Below are 20605 nucleotides of genomic sequence, written 5' to 3' on the forward strand. Positions count from 1 at the left end.
GTTAATTGCAATTTATGATTGCTCACTTTTTTTTTTTACTTTTCTTTCAGAGGGTGAAAGACTTGATGCTAAAATGAAGAGACTGGAATCAAAATATGCTTCACTGCATTTGGTTCCTCTCATTGAAAGACTTGGCACACCCCAGGTAATCTTTCTCATTTATGTCAGAGGCAATTCACGACATGTCTGAGCATCAGAAAGCCTGTCCTGATAGCTCTGTCAGAACTTCAACCTGCACATCCAACTTGTTCACACAAATGATTTTTATTTAGATCCATAAGTTTGGAAAAAGCTGTTAAAGCTTAGAAGTTTAAAAATTTGAGACTGGGGCAGAAGTGACACTCTTTGGGGGAAAATGCTAATTGGTATGTATGTTTACCATGGGATACCCTCCTCATTTCAGGTCCAGCCTGGGAGCTCCTCTTGCAAATTCCACCAAAAGCAATGGTGTTTTTTTTACAGTGCACATGTATATATGTTTTTAAAACATTTTGTCACTCTTTCAGCCGCTTAGAAACTCTTGGAAAATGAGCTGTCATTTGAGTTGAGGTCTCCTGGAAACAATGACTATAGAGATTCTTGAACTGCCTTTGCAGCTTCAGCACTGTTCCCCTTTCTCAGGGGTGAGGGTGCATTAATACCCTGCTAATCTTAGCAGTTTTCTAGTGGTTGAGGTGTGAATAGTAGAAAGTAAGAGCAGAATGCCCTGAAGCAGAGTTCAGACTGCTTTTGTCATCGTAGGTGCTGCAGTTCAGGAGATGCTACTGCACTAGGAGAGAGCTTGTGTGATGGCACAAGCTGGGACAAGCACAAGCGGCATTCCTCCTATGAATTTTGTCTGAGCCTGTTGGTGCTTCTCTTTGGAGCTTTCTCATCTCCAACAGCAGCAGCTGAGGGAGGTGTGCAGGAGAGCACACGCAGGAGCTACAGCAGACCACTGAACTCTTTGGTTGTGCTTTCTGCCTCCATTCAGACAAAGAATTCTTTAAACTTCCCTGAGATAAATTCAGGACTAGCATTACTGCAGTTAGTGTTACTCACTCTGAGTCTGTCTGCTTAAAAAGGATTTTACAATTTTCTCTGAATGTTTTTCCAGTGATCTGATCCCCAGGTTAGCAGTGCCTGACCTCACTTTAAGTCAGAAGACATTTCTCCTAGAATAAACCGCGTGAAACTGAAAAATTTATTGTATTAATTTTGTAAAATAAAATTTTGTGGTGAAGTGGCTTTTACCAGGATTTTACACTTTGTTTCTCTTCACTTCAGCAAATAGCAATCGCAAGGGAAGGAGACTTGCTGACCAAAGAACGCCTCTGCTGCGGCCTGTCCATGTTTGAGGTCATCCTGACGAGGATCCGCTCCTTCCTGGACGATCCCATATGGCGTGGACCCCTGCCCAGCAACGGGGTGATGCACGTGGATGAGTGTGTGGAATTCCATCGCCTCTGGAGCGCAATGCAGTTCGTCTACTGCATCCCCGTGGGAACGCACGAGTTCACTGTGGAGTACGTGCTGCCAGCTGCCTGCAGTGCCCCTCTGGGCAACAGTGCTTGGCTTGTCCTGCTGTGGCAGCGGGGCTGGAGTGGAGGCATTTGTGTGCATGCCTGCAGGAGCTTAGGGCAGAACCAGGGAGAAGTGCTGCCATCACCACGAGGGGCTCAACATCCATGAACACAGATACTATTGTTATCTGTAGTGAAAATAACGCTCTATTTTAAGTATTGCCAGTGTATAGTGAATGATCCTGTGACAAACGGGCCCTAGCACGTGTCTTTCAATAGGGGTCGTGCCCCCATAGACACCCAGCTTAAATAAAATAGCAGAATATTTGTGCATCTAACTTTAACAAGTATTTCTTCCCTGAATTTAAGAGCAGGAATGAGCACTTGGAATTTAACATGATTAACACAAATTAACCAGGAACTGTTGTTTGTTCTTAGTTTTGTTGCTTTTGGGAATATACTTTTGAAAAATTCTTGATATAACATGCTCTTTACTGGGCAATTAGAAAATGGCATAGGACATTTGCTTCCTTTCATGCCTGCAGCCTAAAGGAGCAGAGTGGTGTTGAATTCCTGCTTTGTTTTCTTTGCAAGCGTTGTTTCCACTGAAAATGAAATGTAATGCCACAGGAGTCTAATGGGGAGTAAATGTTTTTGGAGTAACACGGTTATGTGAAATTCAAGGAGGAGGAGGGGAGTTCTGGTTTTTTAATTAAACATCTATTTGACTTGCTTGTGATATCTCCAATGATAATTAATATACCAGAGCTTTTGCTTTCTAGATGAATGTCTAACATATTTATTATTTAGTGAAGTGGCTGATTACTGAGTGTTTGCTGTGACTGTGTTTTGAGGATGTAGTTGAAACCTGCTCTGTGGTGTGTTTCCTGTTCCAGGCAGTGCTTTGGGGATGGCTTGCACTGGGCTGGATGTATGATCATCGTGCTTTTGGGACAGCAGCGGCGCTTTGACGTGTTGGATTTCTGCTACCACCTGTTGAAAGTCCAAAAGCACGATGGCAAAGATGAGGTTATCAAGAATGTGGTGAGTTGAAAACATCTGTATTTGCTTTAGTAATAAAGACAACGACTCAGAGCTGTTTGTAGTCAGATGCATCATACATGTGGCAATCCTTTTTTTAGAATGAATTGCTGAAAATGAGGGCACCAGGATTTTCAGAAACAAAAGATTAAGGCTGGAGTTGGAAGACTGGTCAAGCAGAATTCTGATGTCACGAATATATGAAATTTTCTTTATGCCTTCCATCTTATATATGTTCATTCTCAAAATGACAAGGCTGCAGTAAACTGAGCTGCTTTGTACCCAAAGCAGCACTGTCAAAAACCAAAATGCACCTTGTATTTCCACTGGCTTAGCAGTGCGAGGGAAACATTTGTAACATTGCTGGGAGAGATGAGGCAACAGCATTTGCTGGTTTTCTGGCCACAGCTTTTCATGTCCAGAGCTAATTCCTGTGTCTGTTCTTTTGATGTTTGCAGCCTTTGAAGAAAATGGTTGAGAGAATTCGCAAGTTCCAGATTCTGAATGATGAAATAATTGCTATTCTGGACAAGTATTTGAAGTCTGGCGATGGAGAGAGCACACCCGTGGAACACGTGCGCTGCTTCCAGCCACCAATTCATCAGTCCCTTGCCAGCAACTAGATTCTCACCTAACAATACTTTTTGCCCCTCTTTAGGCTAAAAGTGTGAGAAACATAGCAAGAAACAAAACCCATACCAACAGTTTTGAAGAATACTCTCATCTGCATTTTTCAGTATGCCTGTGCCATTTGAGTGGCACACTGTTCTCTCCAGTCTCCAAGCACAGTAACTGTATACAATCCATACTTATTTTTCTAGACTAAAATTTTATACACTTTGATTAAAAGCCTGTAAGATTTTTGAAACCTCTTTGCATTCCTGTCCAAGGTGACCATTTTAGACTGGACTGGTATAATTTTCCCCTGAAGCTATAGGAATAATGGCTGTGGAGGGTAAAAAACGGTTCTGTAGAAAAAATTTTTAGAAATCAATGCATAATTGTTTGTATTAGAGCCTTAATTGCTTAATTTGCCTTTATTAAAAAAAAAAAAGAGAAAAAACAACAAAACAAACTCTGCTGGTGCTTTGTGAATAATTTTCTAGTCAGTTGATCCTTTTTCCTCTTTGCAATGATTATGGAAATAAGGTTATTTAAAGTGTTTGTTTCAAAGTTATTTAACATGAAGGTTGATTTACAGGATTCTAATCTTTTTAAAAGGTTGAAGTTTGATTGATTAGAATGGGGACTGTTTACTTTTTCCTAATGAGAGCTTCTAACACAGTTTATGTTTTGGTTTGCAATACATACCTGTGTACCCAAACACGTTTACAAGTGATGAGGAATTCTTGTTTACAAGAATCTTGACTACAGTGATCAGGTGTAATCTATCCCAGTACATAAACTCTAATGATGCTAATCATTATTTATTATGGAAAGTATTTGTTAAATTACACTTGCTGTATAATGCAAACACTGCATCAGTAAAATTGTAAAACTTTGCAACTATAGAAGTTGAATTTTAATGCAAACCATTCAGCCAAAAGTAGTAACTCCTGCTTGCTTACTCCAAGATCCTGTCAGCTGGCTTTGGGATCAGCCCTAACCAAGATGTTAAGATGGCCAAAACAGACACAGACAGATAATTACATGTTTTACCCAGGATATGGATTTGTGGAGATGTTACTTGGTCAGTGGTTCTAACCTACAGCGTGAAACCAAGAATGCATCCCTTTGAGAACCTGTTTTTCTTCCTTCCCTCTCAGTAGTTCATGGCTAGGTTACAGCACATCTTTTCTCCTGCTCAGCTCTTTCCAGGTGCTTCACAGCCATGGAATTGACTCCAACAGTGGGTAGAAATGAGCATCTGACAGAAGAGGTACACAGGAAGTGAGGAACATGTAGGTATTGGAGTGGCAGAGAACTCGATTTTTAGGAAAGAAATTACTGAAATTTCCTCAGCAAAACAGGATGGAGATTTTCCAGGCAATTTATCAGCAAGTTTCCACAATCACAGGTTTCCCTAGGACATCTGTGCTTGAGAGCTGCCATTCTGGAGTGGTGTCTGTCGTGGTGAGAGTGCACACAAGGCTGCCCGGTGCGTGGGAGACAGAAGTCAGAAGCACTCGTGCTTTGTTACACCAGCTTGTTGCAGGATTTCTTTTACAAGGTGTTTTACAGATGATTTTCTTTAAGAAACTGTCTTTTAGTTTGCAGAAGGCTTTTGGTCAGCCAAATGCCTCATGTGCTTCCAGCTTCAGTTAAGCAAATGAACAACTTTCCTAATTTGCTGACATCATCACTAGTTTAAGGATGTCTCATATGCCTGAGATTTTGGCTTGGCACTGGTGCAGAAATGGTTAATTAATAAAGTCTGATTTTATTTAACAACTATTTAAAAATAACTAATCATGATGTGAATAATTTCTAATTCTTACCAGTTAACTTTCAGCACTAAGAGAATTGGTCCCTCAACACCTTAAAACTGTTATTAAATACATATTTTAAGATCACTAAGGGGGAAAAAAGCTTAAGACAATTCACACATTAGTCCTAGGAGATGTTTTTTTCCCATTTTTAGAAAGTAAATTTTTATTATTTTTCAGAAATTATTATAGGTTTGATAGGAGTTAAATATTCTTTGCCTAGTATAACCTTTCCTACCTAAAAGGAAAAATGCAGCAAGGTGTACAAAAGGTGTAACTTTTTCATTTCCAATTAGTTCTTAGCAAAAACATTTTTCTTGTTTGACACTTCCACCCCTTCTGTATGTTATGACACATAAGAAAGGAAGGCAGCAGAATTTTGTTTCATACTTGGTAACTGGAAGTTTTTCTGTCCAAGGAAAAATCTTAATTTCTCTTAAACAGTAAGCACTACATCTGACAACATCAAGCAGTAACTATTAGTCTCTGTCCCAAGTATTTCCAACTTTCACATGCATAGTAAAAAGTTCTTTATAAGAACTTCTTCCCTTTTTATTTTCTGCCTTTACTAAAGTGAATTGCCACCTACCTGCCCTACCCCTCTCTTTTTTTTTTTAAGCAATGTCATCAAAGTTTCATTTTTTTTTTTCTTTTTGAAAGTCTCAGGGTTGCAGCAAACAAAACAGCAATTCTGTGAGTTCAAGCTGTAACATCAGGAACACAGAGCAGGTCTGCAGAGCAAGGGCAGCATGGTGCAGCACAGACTGAACCTGACCTCTGTCACAGAAGAGGGAGCAGCTTCTTTGCCTACTAGCAATGAGATCCTTCCTTCTGCATAAACTGTCATAGCAGGAGCTACCATCTCACCTATCCATGCAGAACACAAGCTCCTGCCTTCCTGTTTCTGCCACCTTGGTATTCTGATTTGGTAAAGTTGATGCAAATCCAGCAAGTTTTGCATAGAGCTTTAACTAACCAGTATTTTCAAAGGATCAGCTGTGCTTGGTTGTAGCCTTCCCTTTTCTCTTTTACAAACTAGGACACGAGTAGTGGCTGCAGCTCCTCTTTCAATATGGTTACAGTCACTCCATGGTCAGTCAGGGCACAAGTACAAAGGATTCAGGTTTGCTGCAACCTTTTTACCACCAATGCAGAAATAAAGCCATTTATTTTTGATAAAATTGTAATTAGTGCAATACATCTTAAAAACAGAAGAATGAAATGAAAGTATTTACACATAACTTAAGCAACAAAACCCATTGTGGTCTGAGGTCATTTTAGTACTTTTTAAAGTAAAAGTAAGGCAAATAAAAAACATTTCAGTGTTCTTTATCCAAACGAATCAAACTCAAAAATCAACGATTGTCTACACATACTGTTAAAAAGTACATGACTTTCCAGACAAGCTCAGACATTTCACAGCAGGAAAAAAAAAATCCAGGGTTACAGAATTGTTCTTTTCTTAAGTAACACGTAGATATTTTCAGAAGGCTGACAGGCTTCCATTTCTTCTGGCTGAGAGACTCTCACTGGATTGCATTTCACCTAGGCAGGGAGAATTTTCTTCATCATCATTAAAGCTGTCATATGTGCTCAGCAAAGTGCCATTTGCTGCTCTATCATCCTTCCGCAGAGAGAGGGGCAGGTTTGCTAGGGTGAAGTTAACATCTTTGAAGGCATGCAATAAAAAGATCCCCACAATAATAGTCAGAAAGCCACTGAAGGTGCCAATAATGTCATCAGCCGCCATGTGTTGCCACTCCTTGAAGAGGATGGCAGAACAAGTTAAAACAGATGTTGTGAAGATTACATAATATATTGGAGTCACTATTGAAGTGTTGAATATATCCAGAGCCCTGTTTAAATAGTTGATCTGCGTGCTCACACAGACAGTAAGGCTTAGCAGCAGAATCCAAGACAATGGATGTTTCAGCACTGGTTTTCCTGCAAAAAGTTCCTTTATAGCAATGCCCAGACCTTTGACACAGGAGACTGATAAGGCTCCAATTACAGAGCAAATTGTTATGTACACGAGAATGTTGGTCTGTCCATGACGAGGTCCCACCACACATATTAGAATTAAAGACACAATGACAACGAGCGTTGCGAACACCACAAAACCTGTGGTTGGAGGAAAAAAAAAAATCTTGTTATTTATGGACACTAATGGACACACTTGTTACTTATGGACTCTATTTATCAGAAGCAGGGTATTTATCTTAGAGGTGCAGGGAAAACACTCATTAACAATGGGACCAACTCAGCCTAAACAGTAGAGTTCAGGATGTTTCTCATTATTCCTCCAACATCACAATTTAGATGATTTTAGAGTGAGCAAGCCAAAACAAAGGTTGTAGCTCAGGCATGCTGTATTACCTTTACCAATCTATTGGCAAGACTACTACAGGATTAGATTGCTAAACTGCCTTACACCCAAATTCTGAGGTGTAGATGCCACTGGACACAGGCCTGAGTCTGAATTGAGTCTTTTTTAGGAGATGATACATTTTGGCAGGTGGTTGTATTCATCAGCAGGTTTCCAATGATTAGGTCATTCCTTAAGAACAACTTTTTAATCTCTGTGCTATTTCCTCACATTTAAGATGAGAATTGCCTTTGTATAAACAGTTTTTTGTGGACATGCATTTGTGAGTGCCTCATCTTCCACATAGGCATAGAAACTTATCTGTAGGACTTTACTTCTCAGCAGGCACCACCACACCTACCTTTTCATTTTAAGGACAGCTCAGAGTTGGGCTTAGAGATGACACACTTCGATCAAAATTTATAGAAATTTTGTTTATCCGCCTGTGCTGCTGCATTTGTTTAAACCATCACACCAGTGGTTGCCATCAAGGCACTTTATTCAAGGCCAGACAAGTTCATCTTGCCCTCATGCAAAGTCCTCTATGGAATTATGTTACAGAATTCAAATCTCTACTTCATTTGGACATGCCTACATGAAGCAGACACAGGCCACCTTCCTGGAACTTGAATATATTGGAACTATAAATGAAGCAGTAATGAAACTATAAAATGAAGAAATGATGGGCTGTGTACAGCTCAAGCCAGCATTTTTCTTACCTGGATCACCTAGTTTGTGGGACATTTCATCCAAAGTTTCTACTTCTTCCTCTTGTGGAGCATGAATTACCATCACAGTTGATCCCAGTATACTTAACAAACATCCTATTTTTCCATGTAAATTAAGTTTTTCATTTAAAAAGAAGGATGACAGAATGGCACTAAGAAATAAAAAGGCACCAACAAACATGGGATTAGTAATATTCATTTGCTCATCAAGTTACGGGTTGTTTTGACTGTACAAGTCACTTGCATACACAATCTGCAGCTTAAAAATAGCTATTTTCTATCTTGAGATACTTGCTGGGGACAGAACTACCTGTTAGTATTTGGCATCTCTGCCCCAGAACTCCTTTTTTATGTTGCCTGTCAAAAAAATGCGATATCTGAGAACTTGCAAAAATAATTTTACAAAGACAAGAATCTTAGGAATTAAATACTGCTCTGCTGTGATCACTGTGTTTTTTAAATGCAGAAGACAATAGCTTTTTCCAGAGATGGACATGTAGATGCATTGCTAGAACCCTTTTATATCACAGCCACTATGTATTTGGAGAAACTTAAAAGTTACTCCTGATGTTTATAAGCACTCTATTGTGAAGAGTGCATTTATTACAGCATAGTTCAGTGACACATTTCTAAAGAAATATTTTACTTTTCTGTCTCAAGTCACCCTGCTTTCTGTTAGTGTTTCTTACCTTACAAGAACACTGAGAGCTCCTAGAGGAGTCACTAACGTAGCTGGTGCAAAAGCATAGGCAGCAAAGTTCGCTACTTCGCCAGCTCCCACTGCAGAGGAACAGCAATTAAAACCCAGGAGTTAGGCTGGCTCATGCAACAATCCTCTGATCAGGGCAAGTAAGTGTCCACAGTGTTCATGTAGACACAAACATGCAGCAAGGGAACAATACAAAATTCTAATGACAGCATTCAGCTAACAGTACTAGCAGAACACATCCCTGCCCTTCGTCCCCACTATTACATTTTAAAAGCAGGCTGTGGAACTACAAACAACAGGTATTAGAATAAATTCTACCAAATCAGAAGGCGTTTTATTTTAGTGTCTGTGACGTAGCTGCCCAGCCTGCCAGCTTGACTTATGAAGTTCTGCATGGAGAAATCTGCAATAGCAGGATATAGCACAGCACATACAGTAAGCCATAATTACCTGAATACAGACAGTAAGTTGAGAGTTCAAGCAATGAAAAGAATTAAGAAAACAGGCATAATCCCAAAATATGCTTCCCTTCAAGAAATCCTATATATCTAAGCACTTCTCTGCTAAGACAAAAACCAGAATGCATATGGGTAGCAAAGATATACAAAACCAATGTCTGCCTAGTTCCACTGCACAAAGAGGGCAGTTACATTAAAGGAAGAGCTTCTGGTGTGAGAGAAGTTTCATTAAAATCTGAACTGCATCCATCAAATTACCAGGTAACATTACCATGTACTGCAGAAACGCAATCTCGTTCCCTTTTTTGTAACCATGCTGCCATCTGGGGCATAGTTATTTATTAAAATTATATAATGCAGATTGTATTTTTGACACTTAGATGAATAATTTTTGATACTTACTTGAAAGAAGTCCAGCCCACCACAGCCATTCCTTAAGGTATGCATGACCACCTTGACCTGAAATTGAAAGAATGTTGGCTATTCCACTAAAAACATTGACACCCTGTCACTTATAACACTGCCATGACATAAAATAATTTTTGCAACCCATGCCCTTAAAAACATGAGCAGCCTTTTGGTACCTAGGCTCTCCAGGTAATAGGGTTGAAATCAAAGCATTTTCAGTTTCTGATGTGCCTGTGCCTCCAACAACCAGTTATTTTTTTTCTTTTGTGTTAGAAATGGCACTGGTGATTATATCTGCATTACCCTGAGAAACAGGGTTCTTTCAAATCATTGGAATTATACAAAAAGCCAAGTTATGTGCCCCTTATTAAGACTGCTGCTCTGCAGAAACTGTACATGGTTTATATGTGGCTGATTACATGTACAAGCATCACATTTCCTCATTCCAAACCAGGGTGCATGAATTATGTATCTCAAGATCAACCATCTTTTAGTAGCAAAGATGACAGGTACTGAATAAAAATATTCAGAGTCAACCTTCTGAATCATCTGAGGGTGCTGCAACTATCCTACCTAAATTTATCTTCTTTCAATTTAAAACCATTGGCCCTTGTCCTGTCAATACAGGCCCTGGTCAAAACCAAACCAAAAACAAATCCAATAACAAATCTCATCTTTCTGTCATTTTTAATAGGCCCCCTTTAGGTACAGGAAGGTGCTATAACGTATCCCAAGACCCTTTTATTCTCTAAGTTTAACAATCCCAACTCTCAGTGCTCTGATCCCCTCCTTTGCCCTGCTGGTCACACTTGATTTGGACACATTTGGTTTTCTGGGCTGTGAGTGCACATTGCTGGGTCATGTCCAGCCTCTCACGTACCAGCATGTCCAAGCCCTTCTGGGCAGGGCTGCTCTCCATCTGTACCCCAGCCTGTGTTGATACTGGAGCTTGGCCTGACCCAGGTGCAGCACCTTGCTCTGGTTCTTATTGAACCTCATGAGGTTTGCACAGACCCACTCCCCAAGCCCACCCAGGTCCCTCTGGATTCCTTCACTCTAGAGCACCACCTGCCCCCCTCAGCTCAGCATGGTCCACAACCCTGCTGCCAGCACACCCAGTCAATGCCACTGTCTGTATCACTGACGAGGATATTTAATAGCATTGCTTCCAGTATGAACCCTTCAGGTGCACTACCCATCACACTCAGTTACTACTTGTGACTTTTAGTTTTCTAAAACAATCTTCTAACACCCAAACATAGTTAAAACTCTCTTAAATTCACTCACTCAGGAGTACAGACACAGTTAAGAGTGCTGCTTGCAATTTGCAAGTACAATTTAGACTTAACTGACATACAAAGGAATCCTTTGACGAGTGTCCCCAGAGGGAATTACATATGCATTAAATAGCATGTGTCACACAGAGTTAAGGGTATCTGACTCCAGAGAAAAAACACACTGGCTCTATGTTTTAGGTTTCATACACATGTAACAAAAACCCAAGAAAGTCAAAATAAGATCATTAATTTGATGAACCAATGAACAGAAGTAATCTTCTGTTAAACAGCAAAATCTAAACATCAGCAGTGTATTAAAAGAGATGTAGGTACTTACCTGCTCTCATGGAGCCTTTCCTGGCTAACCGGAGGAGACCTTTCTTTTTCAGGATGAAACTTCCTCCAATGAAAATGCTGGAACTCATAGCCAACACCAGACCAATACAGAAGTCATACTTCCCACGAGTTTGGCTCATCTCGTAAACTACTGAACACTGTCACATTGATCAACGAGGAGTAGAACTTCTCAACAAAAAATGATGCAACACTGAAACATGAGCAAAATAATCACATTAGAATTAAGCTGGCAGAAAAAGGTGCTGTATAGGAAAATCCTCAACAGCTCATGTGACTGGTTCTCCTGCAAGTGGCTTCTACAAGGAGTGGTTAACAAAAAAAAAGGCAATCTGAAGCATGTATAAACATGCACTAAGGATGAGTAACTAACAAGTCTGAACACAGAGAAGGAAGAGTTTCTGACCTGGCATATAAAAACTGAAACGCAAACAAACAAAAATTCTTTGAGAAACTTTAAGGAAATTTTACAAATATGTAATTTATTTTTCTTTTCATTGAATATGCAAATCTGTGTCTGGCACACCATGAAACTGACCATAAAATGACTTACGTTGAAATCAGTCTGTAATAGAGTTTGAGAACAGTCGCAGCAGCATTTCTTCCATATAAACTCCCTAGAAAAAAGAGAGTATTAGAAGGATGCTTAATCATATAGCCATTTTCATAAAACAAACAAACATCATATGCATGCACATGCAATTACTCTTTAACAGAAATATTTGGCAAGAAATAAGTCCTTTGTTAAATTATTTTACACAGTTTTCCATACTTGCATGAAACAACTTTCAGTATTACTTTTCCCTGTACTTTATTGCTTTCAACTTTGATTCATTTGCTACACCTCTACGAAAACCTAACAGAGAGCTACTGGTAGGTTAGCATTAAAACTGAACACAGATCCTCTTACTTTCATCTGGTCAGGCTGTGAAAACAATAAGCACTCAACATGGCCCTACTCAAAATGCTGCATAAGCCACAGCTCGAAATTCTCAAATCCTTAATCCTTGCACAGAAATTATTAGTATCTTATTTCATAGGAGAAACTAAGTAAATGATCTACAAGAGAGTGCTTTCACTTTCTGAAAACTTTAAAAAATAAACTAGATTCCTGCATGATACAAAACCACCTAACAAATAAAACTAAGAAAGACAATTCACCAGTGCATGAGACAGACCAAACCCAGCCACTTCACCAACTGCATAAAATATCATCCTAGTTTTAAATTCAAACAAGATTTTCAGTCCCTTGAAGAAGTTTTTAATGCAAGGAAAAGACATAAGACTTTTGTGGCTGTTCTCTCCACCATCTGTTGTAGCAGGTGTAAGGCACTCTGTTCAGGTAATCGAGCTAAGAATGTTCTTCCAACTCCAGCTGGTGCAAAATGTGACAGTGGTATAGCATCACCTGGGGGAGGAGGGGCTGCTTTTGCTAAGCTTTATACTTTACCAGTTTTTTCAACAATTGCTACTTTAGCTATATTATTAATAGGATTATTTTTACTGGTATAACTTTTTACTAAAAGAGAACTCTCCATACTGGCAAAGCCACTTTTTTTTTTTTTTTTTCTTCTCTCCCTGGCTTGCATATCTTCACCTACACTGACAGAGGAAAAGAGCATCAGTTAGTCCCATCCTGACACTTTCCACCCACTGCATTCCAGAAACAAGCTGCTTTTCTTTGCGGCAGAGGGAGAATTAGATTGCAGAAGAATGAAGACCCTTGTGTGCTTACAGGTAATTTTCTGAATTTAGACTTGAAAAGGATGATACACATCAAAATTAGTATTTCTACTTTTTCTCTATGTCCCAAATACGCTGAAGTGCCCTGTTAACCTTGTAAAAGGCTCAAATCTCAACTACTTAAATTACATAAATTCAGATAAATTACTGCTAGCTCTTCCCATCACATTTATTTGTCCTAACAGACATAGCCAGTCCCATTTCTGCTTTGGCTGGATTGCCTTATTTCCTAAGGTTAATTCAGATGTCCACAGTTGCAGACATATGTCACACAGTCATGGTGGACCCAGCTTCCCTCTGAAGAGATCTGGTTCCCTCTGTATACAGCAGATATAATTTACATGTGCAGAACTGACATGTGGAAGGTCAAAGCAGTACCAAGCACTGGAAGTTTTACACTTTAGGAAATCAAGACTTTAATTCTAACCCTAACTAAAAGAGGAACTAATGCATGCTTATAAATATAATCAAGAAAAATTATCTATAGGCATGAGAAAATGCCATGAAACGAGCAGTTTTTGGAATAAATAACGCCTCTCATGTTTCTGCCTTGGGACATGCCAAAGCTGTTGCATTCCGGCAGCCAGGGCCACTACTAGGTTACAAACAGAGAAAAGGCAGAAAATGTAGGAGTTAAATAAAGCTGGCACTTGTGCAGTGCTGCAAAGGTTCTCTAATCAAGTTCACAGCTGATTTTAACACATAGAACACTTCATCCACTCAAGACCAGCAGTGTCATGGAGGCGTACTAGTTTCCTGCTTCTGCTTTAGTTCAGAGAAGTAAAGAAGGGCTGAGACTGTCCTATTCACAGAGGCTACAACATCCACCATGCCTCCAAGAGCCACTCATTAATGAATAGCCCGTGGATCTGATGGTGTCATCATGAGTCATAACTCTCAGTGTGCAACAGTGCAATGACAGGTCACACAGGGAACTGGGTTTGAAGGTTATCAGATACGGATGGATGGACAAACTCAGAATCTGAAAAAACAGCTGTGGGAGATAAGCAAATCCAGATCAGACACAAAGTTTTTTTGCTTATTTTCAAGATGTAACCAAATGTATCATAAATGCTAGCAAGATACAGACTCTCTGGTGTAAAACAGGGTAACACTTGGTCTCTTTGCTGAGAAGTTGTTTTCTCTCAAAAGCAGCACAATCACAGTGCTCCAAAGATGTTACATTTATTGCAGCAAGTGACCTCTCTAAATATTCAGAAACATTAAAAGTGGTGTAATGAGAAGACGTAATATTTTACATTTAAAAGCAGATAAGCATAAGTAAGAATATGGGAGTTACCAGCCAAAGAAAATTAGTATCACTTCCACAAGCTGAACATTGTAGGGAAGCAATAATTAGAGCTGGGAAAGGCAGACATGGTGCATTGTTCCAACATTGCTTACTTGGCCACAAGCCCTCTAGAGTTAAGCAGTCTTAAAAGACTTACAAGAAATAATCTAAATATACACTACATTATTTAAATTCAAGAATCTTTTTTAAAACCTGCTCTTTTCAACTATGATCAGGATGATGCCATTAAGCAAAAAAAAAAATTACCTTAACAGGCCATTTATTTCAACCCTTTGCAATGTACTACATAATTCACTGCTGCTCCTCATTATAGATAATTCAGCCAAGCTTCTCCCACAAAATTCTTGCAAAAGAAACTTCACAAATGAGGCAGCCACGCTTTGATGCCATTAGGAACTCTCATTATCTGATCATCTTCACTTTTACTACCAAATCCCACTGCTGGAAAAAGATACAAGTCCCTTTATCTTTGAATCCACATATCAACATTACCCTGCAGGTGTCTCCTGCTGTGCCACCCTCTGGGTCCATTCCCAAAAGCTTTTTTAAGTGCAATTTCCAAAGCTGTATATAGTACTTTGGCTTGAGTTATTATCACTTCTGCAATAAGTGGTAGACTGTCTTTCTTTTTAAACATCCAAACCAGGTGGGTTTTTTAGCCCTTTTTCTGCAGCCACCTACTGTTGACTCATTTTCAACTTCTCTATTGGTATAACTTCCTGCATTGTATAGCAAATTACTCCTGCCTGGGTGTAATATCTTCCATTTACTCCTATTAAAAAACATCTCTTTTTTTAGAAATGTTTCCTGAAAATATTCAACCAAGGTTATACACTGGCAATCCTTCCCTGCCCAATGTTATTGAGTATTTCTTTGTCTTTTGAGCCAGATCAATAACATTAAACAGCCAAAGATTCAGACATGATTGAAGATTTTTGAAAAGCCTGCTTTGAAAACACAATAATACTCTAGGTACAGCCATTCTGCATCTTTTGAACAGTTCTATGGTATTTTACTGTCAACTCTGCTTAAATTTTTATGTTTCTAACATTGGAATTAAGCACCTATTTAATGCCCTTCTAGCCACAAAGCTTGTCAGGGAAGAAAAGGAGGTTGAATCAACAAGTTGCTTTAACAAATACACATTGACTACTATGTGTCATGTTGGCTGTTATGTGTGCCCTTCTTCCCTTCCACAAGCATAAAATTACATGAAACAAACATTCCCAAATGAAACAGAAATCTAAATGTTTGGTGATGAGCCTGTAGACAGCTCATTATACATACCAATTTTGTTCCAAAATCCAGAGGCATTCACTTCTTAAGTATTTTGAAGTTAGGTTTCTAAAACAGAAGTCAAAAATAGCATTAATTGGCATGTTAAGAATTTGGCAAAGAAATTATTAAGAAATCCACTATTTCAAGACAATTTAGTTTTCATGCATGACACACAAGACCATGTCCAATCTATGCTTTAAATAGGAAGAGGATTTTTGTAGCATAATATTTTGAATATTTGAATTTCAGAATGTTTTGAATAACAAATCAGAGTGATTTTAGATTTGATCTTCCTTAGATACAGCTTGTCTGAAGCCATAGTTATTTCATTATTTCACTTTTCACTTCACAAATAAAAGAAACTAAGCTGTGGTCTAAGTAATTCTTTAGAAGGTACGATACTACAATTGAACTGAAATACTTTCCTAATTCTTTCAGTTTCATTCTGTAACTAAAGTGCTAAGGCACTTTTATTGTAAGATAACTAATATAAAGTTTTAATGACTGGCTTTGGTATGGTGAGTTTTCAGAGGATGTTTCTATAGAATCACAGAACACACGGAGTTGAAAGGAGCCCACAGGATGATCAAGCCCAGCTCCTGGCCCTGCACAGGACAGCCCCAAGAAACCCACCATGTGCCTGAACACACACAGGTTTAAACTCTGTCAGGGTGGTCCTGTGACCACTGCCCTGGGGAGCTGTTCCAGTGCCAACCCAGTTCCTCTGGGTGAGGAACATTTTCCTAATATCCGACCCAAAACTTCCCTGACACAGCTTCAGGCCATTCCTTGGGCCCTGTCACTGGTCACCAGAGAGAAGAGACCAGTGCCTGCCCCTCTGCTTCCCCTCATCAGGAAGTTGTAGACCCTGATGAGGTCTCCCCTCAGCCTCTTCTTCTTCAGGCTGACCAAGTGGCCTCAGCTGCCCCTTAAACAGCTTCCCCTCTACCCCCTTCACCACCTTTGCAGCCTTCCTTTGGATACACAGAACACTGGGGCAGTGGGGAGTATGAACACAGAAATGCTCTTAGTCAGATTACTAAATATACCCCCCAAATATACCTAATTATTAAATCCAAGCCCTCCTCAGTCATGTTCCATCCACTCACAAACATATCTCTTAAACAGAGGTACAGAGAGAACATTGAAGGACAGACACAAGAGAGCATTAGGATAAAAGAGTTCAAAGCTTAGTCATCTGCACCTTTAGAAGGCCAAGATGGATGCACACAGGACCTACAGATTCTGTTTACACTGTTTAGGAAACAATACATTCAATTTTGTACTGCACATTTGCCCCAATACAGGATACAGTTTTCCAGCTCTGCATAAGTTAAAGACTGCCTAAACTTATACACATAATTATTTACATATTACACACAGGCAAGCTAAAATCATATTTATGTTATATATATGCATATATATTTTAGAGGCACTGTCACATGCTCAGAAAGCAAAACATACCTTAACTATTCTACAGCTGTCTATTTTAAAAGGTTTAGATAAACTATGAAGAAAATTAATAACACTTTACAGCAGATTTCTTATTTATAAAGCAAAAGCAACAAGCACTTCATCTTATGAAACTAGGAGGAAACAAAAAAAATCCACATTAAAAACCTATTCTTTGCATGTGCTACTTGTAGTTATTCTATAAAAACTGACCCTTAATTAAAGCACTTTCACATAAAGTTAAAAAGTATCTTCACTATAACAGTGTTATTCATTAACTGAATACAAACTACAGGCAGTGCTTTGTAACTGATACTGCATTGACTGTTTTCATGGAAAGCTATCAAAACAGACTCAAGATAAGACTTGCCTCATCTTTGCTGGACCTGGCACATGAGTTCCAGTCTTGTGGGAGGAATAACCAGCACAGGGTCACTGAAGTTCCACCTTTGGTATTTTATAAGGGCAGTTTCAAATTTAAGATAATCCAGGAAGTTAAAGTCCAATCTATAAATTAGTCACAGCTACTCTTTTGACACGCTGATAACCTGTTATAACCTGCTTTCTTGTTTGCAGGATTTTATAATTAGAATGAAGTACTTTAAAAAAAGCAGAACTAGTGTGACACTGAATTCTAAATACAATGATACCAGTGAAACCTTATGGAGTAATTTTCTATCAATGAAGCTGTTACCTTCCAGGGGGAAAAACCCTAACTGTGTACAAGGCACATCAAAGGCACTAAGACAGAACCACAATGAGTTACATTTATCACGTTTTCAGTACAAACAATGTTAAAGACATCGTAGTGAAATAGAGAAAGTTGACTGCTTGAAAAAGATTGGGGGAAAAAACAGGGACGAAGGACTCAGATCCAGGCAATATCTTCACAGTGTATGAATGAACAAAAATCTTCACTCTGAATCACAAAATCAACTAGGCTGGAAAAGACATCTCAGACAGAGTCACACCTATAACCCAACCACCACTATGTCAATAGACCTCGGCACTAAATGCCATGTCCATCCAATCTTTTCTTACACAGCTCCGAGGACGGTGATTCCACCGGGTACCTCCCTGGTCAACCACTCCAACATCTCATCACCCTGCCTATGAAAAAATTCCTTCTAATGTCCAATCTAAACCTCCCCATGTCAGCTTAAGACTACAATGAACTACAATGCAAAGCTACGACTGCTTTTTTTCAGGTCAAAATGATGCAGCAGGGCTCTGAAGCTCTGAAGGTGCTCTGGAACCAGGCTGCACAAGACTCAACCTGGGATAATTCAACCCTGGACCAAACCGAAGACAAACCATTTATCTCCCTGGTTGACCACACGCACACTCCAGCACGGGGCACAGCGGCTCCGGAGCACGGGCAGACCCAGCACACTGTACCTGGACACCTCTGCCCGGTGGGAGAACCCCGCCAGCAGCCCGATTTACAGCTTGTAATCTCGGCCTTCTCACACCAAAGCACAAGTTTCCCACTACGGAGAAAGCACCCTCGGGCTTGTATACCAGACTCAAGGCCCGGAGCCCCGCGCCCCCGGCCCGTTCGCTCTCACCGAGGGCCCAGCGCCGAGCGCTCCGCGGAGAAGGAGCCCCGCCCCCCCCCCGCCCCCGCGGGGCCGGCCGGGCCCCCTCCCGCCTCTCCCCGCCGTTACCTGCGGTCACGGCCCCGCTCACATGCCCGGCGAACCAAGAGGAGACAGGGGCGGGGGAGGCCGGAGCGGGCGGCGGGAGGGGCCGGTGCCCGTCCGCTCCAGCGCCATGAGGGGACAGGACGGGGCGGGAGGGAGCGGCAGCGGCAGCGCAAGGCGAGGCGGTGTCCCGGGCCCGTCCGCCCCCTCCGCTCCGCGGTTCCGGCAGCGGCCGCCGGAAGGGGCGCGGCCCGGCCCCGAGCCCCGCCCGCCGCTGGTGACATTCCCTTCCCGCAGCCCCGCCTTCCCTTCCCGGGCTGGCGGCAGTTCCCCGGCCGGGCTGGGTCCCGGCGCTCCCGCCGTGCTCGCTGCGGCCGCCCTGCAGCCGGGGTAGGTCACTGCCGCCACCCGCCCTGCCAGCATCCGCACTAAGCAGATTTTGCACTCACAGAAAATCGTAAAGTCACAGAATGGTTTGGGTTGGAAGGGGACCTTGAAGATCATCCAGGTTCAACCCACCCTGCCGTGGTCAGGGACTGGGACGCCTCCGACTATACCAGCTCGCTCAAAGCCCCATCCAGCCTGGCCTTTACCACTTCCAGAGATGAGACATCCACAACTTCTCTGGGCCTGTTTCAGCTCCTCTTCATCCTCACAGTAATTTTTCCTAATATCTAATCTAAAACATACCTTCTGTCACTTTGATAGCATTCTCTCCTGCACTGTCACTACATAAATGGTCTTGCCCCATCTTTCCTATAAGTTTCCTTCAGGTACTGGAAGGCTGCGATTAGGTCACCCCTTCTCTTTTGCAGGCTGAAATAAACACAGTAGTAGTATTTCAGGCATGTTTGCTGAGCATCTGGCAAGAACTCCAAGCATGAGAATGGTGGTAACCTGCCTAATTTAACCTGTTCTCATAGGGCAATTCAGGTGCACAAAGCATCCTTGTGCCCAAGGAATCTAACGAGAGCAGTCAGTGTAGATCCTTTTGTGTGGCTGTGGACAGATTTTTTAGGGCTTAGTATCTGCTATGTGTATAAATATCTTGTAAAATTTAAAAGGGCAAAGGGCAAAAATACACCTGTACAACCTCAGGAAGCTTTAACAGGGCCTCTGATGACCACTTTCCTGCTGTGTTTTGTGAAGACAGCTGAGCAGAACAAAAACCACATCTGTGAGTCTACTTGTGCAACATCTACAGTGTCACAGGGAACTTAAGGGACTCCGCTGAAGACTTAAATTTATAGAACAACCCTCAAAAAAAAAATCAACAGGTTTTTTTTTTTCTTTTGACAAAATGAGATTTTTGTCTTTAATGCTCTGCCAGTATGAACTGCATTGCTGAGATAGATATATTAACTGTGTTGTTGAGATAAATATGCTTAGGATTGATGATGTCCCAGACTTTCAACACCACCAGTGGTGTAAATGGCACATTTGCCTTTACCACAATGCTGCTGCCTTAGAGGCCTAGCTCCTGACATGCACAAGATAAGGGTAGCTGAATTTTCTTGCTAACAACATGCAGACTCTTTATACTACCTACTTAAAAATGCATGAAGTGAAAGCCTTTCAAGGTTTCTGGTCTATCTTTATACCTTTCATTAATATCATAAATACCTTTAAAAATAAAATTGCAATAAAAAAATCCATACCCATTTTTTTTCCACTGCATACATGTAATATTACTGAGGAGCTAGTTTCCTTGTTCAAAGATAACTTTGAATTTTGACTGGCAATAATATCAATGCATCCCCTAAAACACAAATGCACAGGAGGGAGCAGTTCTTAATCATAAATCCCATCATTTAAAATTAAACGCCAGCCAACCAAAATCTAAGAGACACGCACAGACACTCTAAGTTATGTATTTGCCAGTACCTGATATGAGGGGCTAGGAATTTCA

The 20605-nt window shown here is 40.6% G+C and overlaps 2 protein-coding genes across 7 annotated transcripts in view; one reads left to right on the plus strand and one right to left on the minus strand.

Moving 5' to 3' along the window:
* The window catches only part of CYFIP1 (cytoplasmic FMR1 interacting protein 1), a 78554-nt gene extending 74936 nt beyond the window's left edge, over positions 1 to 3618 (plus strand). For all 4 annotated transcript variants that reach the window (XM_050979846.1, XM_009085379.4, XM_050979841.1 and 1 more), the window contains exons 28-31: positions 51 to 145; positions 1267 to 1505; positions 2399 to 2546; positions 3002 to 3618. In XM_050979846.1, coding sequence (XP_050835803.1) covers positions 51 to 145; positions 1267 to 1505; positions 2399 to 2546; positions 3002 to 3166 — 647 coding nt within the window. In that variant the 3' untranslated portion in view covers positions 3167 to 3618. The remainder of the gene's footprint in view (positions 1 to 50; positions 146 to 1266; positions 1506 to 2398; positions 2547 to 3001) is intronic.
* Positions 3619 to 6282: 2664 nt separating this feature from the next.
* Positions 6283 to 18923, minus strand: NIPA2 (NIPA magnesium transporter 2). Of its 3 annotated transcripts, none has more exons than XM_009085375.4 (8): positions 18721 to 18923; positions 15611 to 15667; positions 11822 to 11885; positions 11252 to 11461; positions 9632 to 9688; positions 8752 to 8842; positions 8054 to 8214; positions 6283 to 7090 (listed from the first exon to the last, which is right to left on the minus strand). In XM_009085375.4, the coding sequence occupies exons 4-8, from the start codon at positions 11388 to 11390 to the stop codon at positions 6453 to 6455; spliced, it is 1086 nt and encodes a 361-aa protein (XP_009083623.1). In that variant the 5' UTR covers positions 11391 to 11461; positions 11822 to 11885; positions 15611 to 15667; positions 18721 to 18923; the 3' UTR covers positions 6283 to 6452. The 3 variants fall into 3 exon arrangements, with proteins under 3 accessions (XP_009083623.1, XP_018764386.1, XP_030090628.1); XM_018908841.3 differs by lacking the exon at positions 18721 to 18923 and adding an exon at positions 18452 to 18606; XM_030234768.2 differs by lacking the exons at positions 15611 to 15667; positions 18721 to 18923 and adding an exon at positions 14570 to 14762.
* Between the last annotated feature and the right edge of the window lie 1682 nt (positions 18924 to 20605).

The sequence above is a fragment of the Serinus canaria genome, chromosome 1 (assembly GCF_022539315.1).
Source record: "Serinus canaria isolate serCan28SL12 chromosome 1, serCan2020, whole genome shotgun sequence".
Lineage (NCBI taxonomy): Eukaryota > Metazoa > Chordata > Aves > Passeriformes > Fringillidae > Serinus > Serinus canaria.

Bases quoted from the DNA above. Each gene is read 5' to 3' on its own strand.
- NIPA2 (XM_009085375.4), bottom strand. From the start codon at position 11,390: ATGAGCCAAACTCGTGGGAAGTATGACTTCTGTATTGGTCTGGTGTTG. The intron at 8,215-8,751 runs GTAAGAAACACT...TTTATTTCTTAG, and splicing joins GCTCTCAGTGTTCTTGTAAG to TGCCATTCTGTCATCCTTCT. The intron at 7,091-8,053 runs GTAAGAAAAATG...CTCCAACCACAG, and splicing joins CCACAAACTAGGTGATCCAG to GTTTTGTGGTGTTCGCAACG.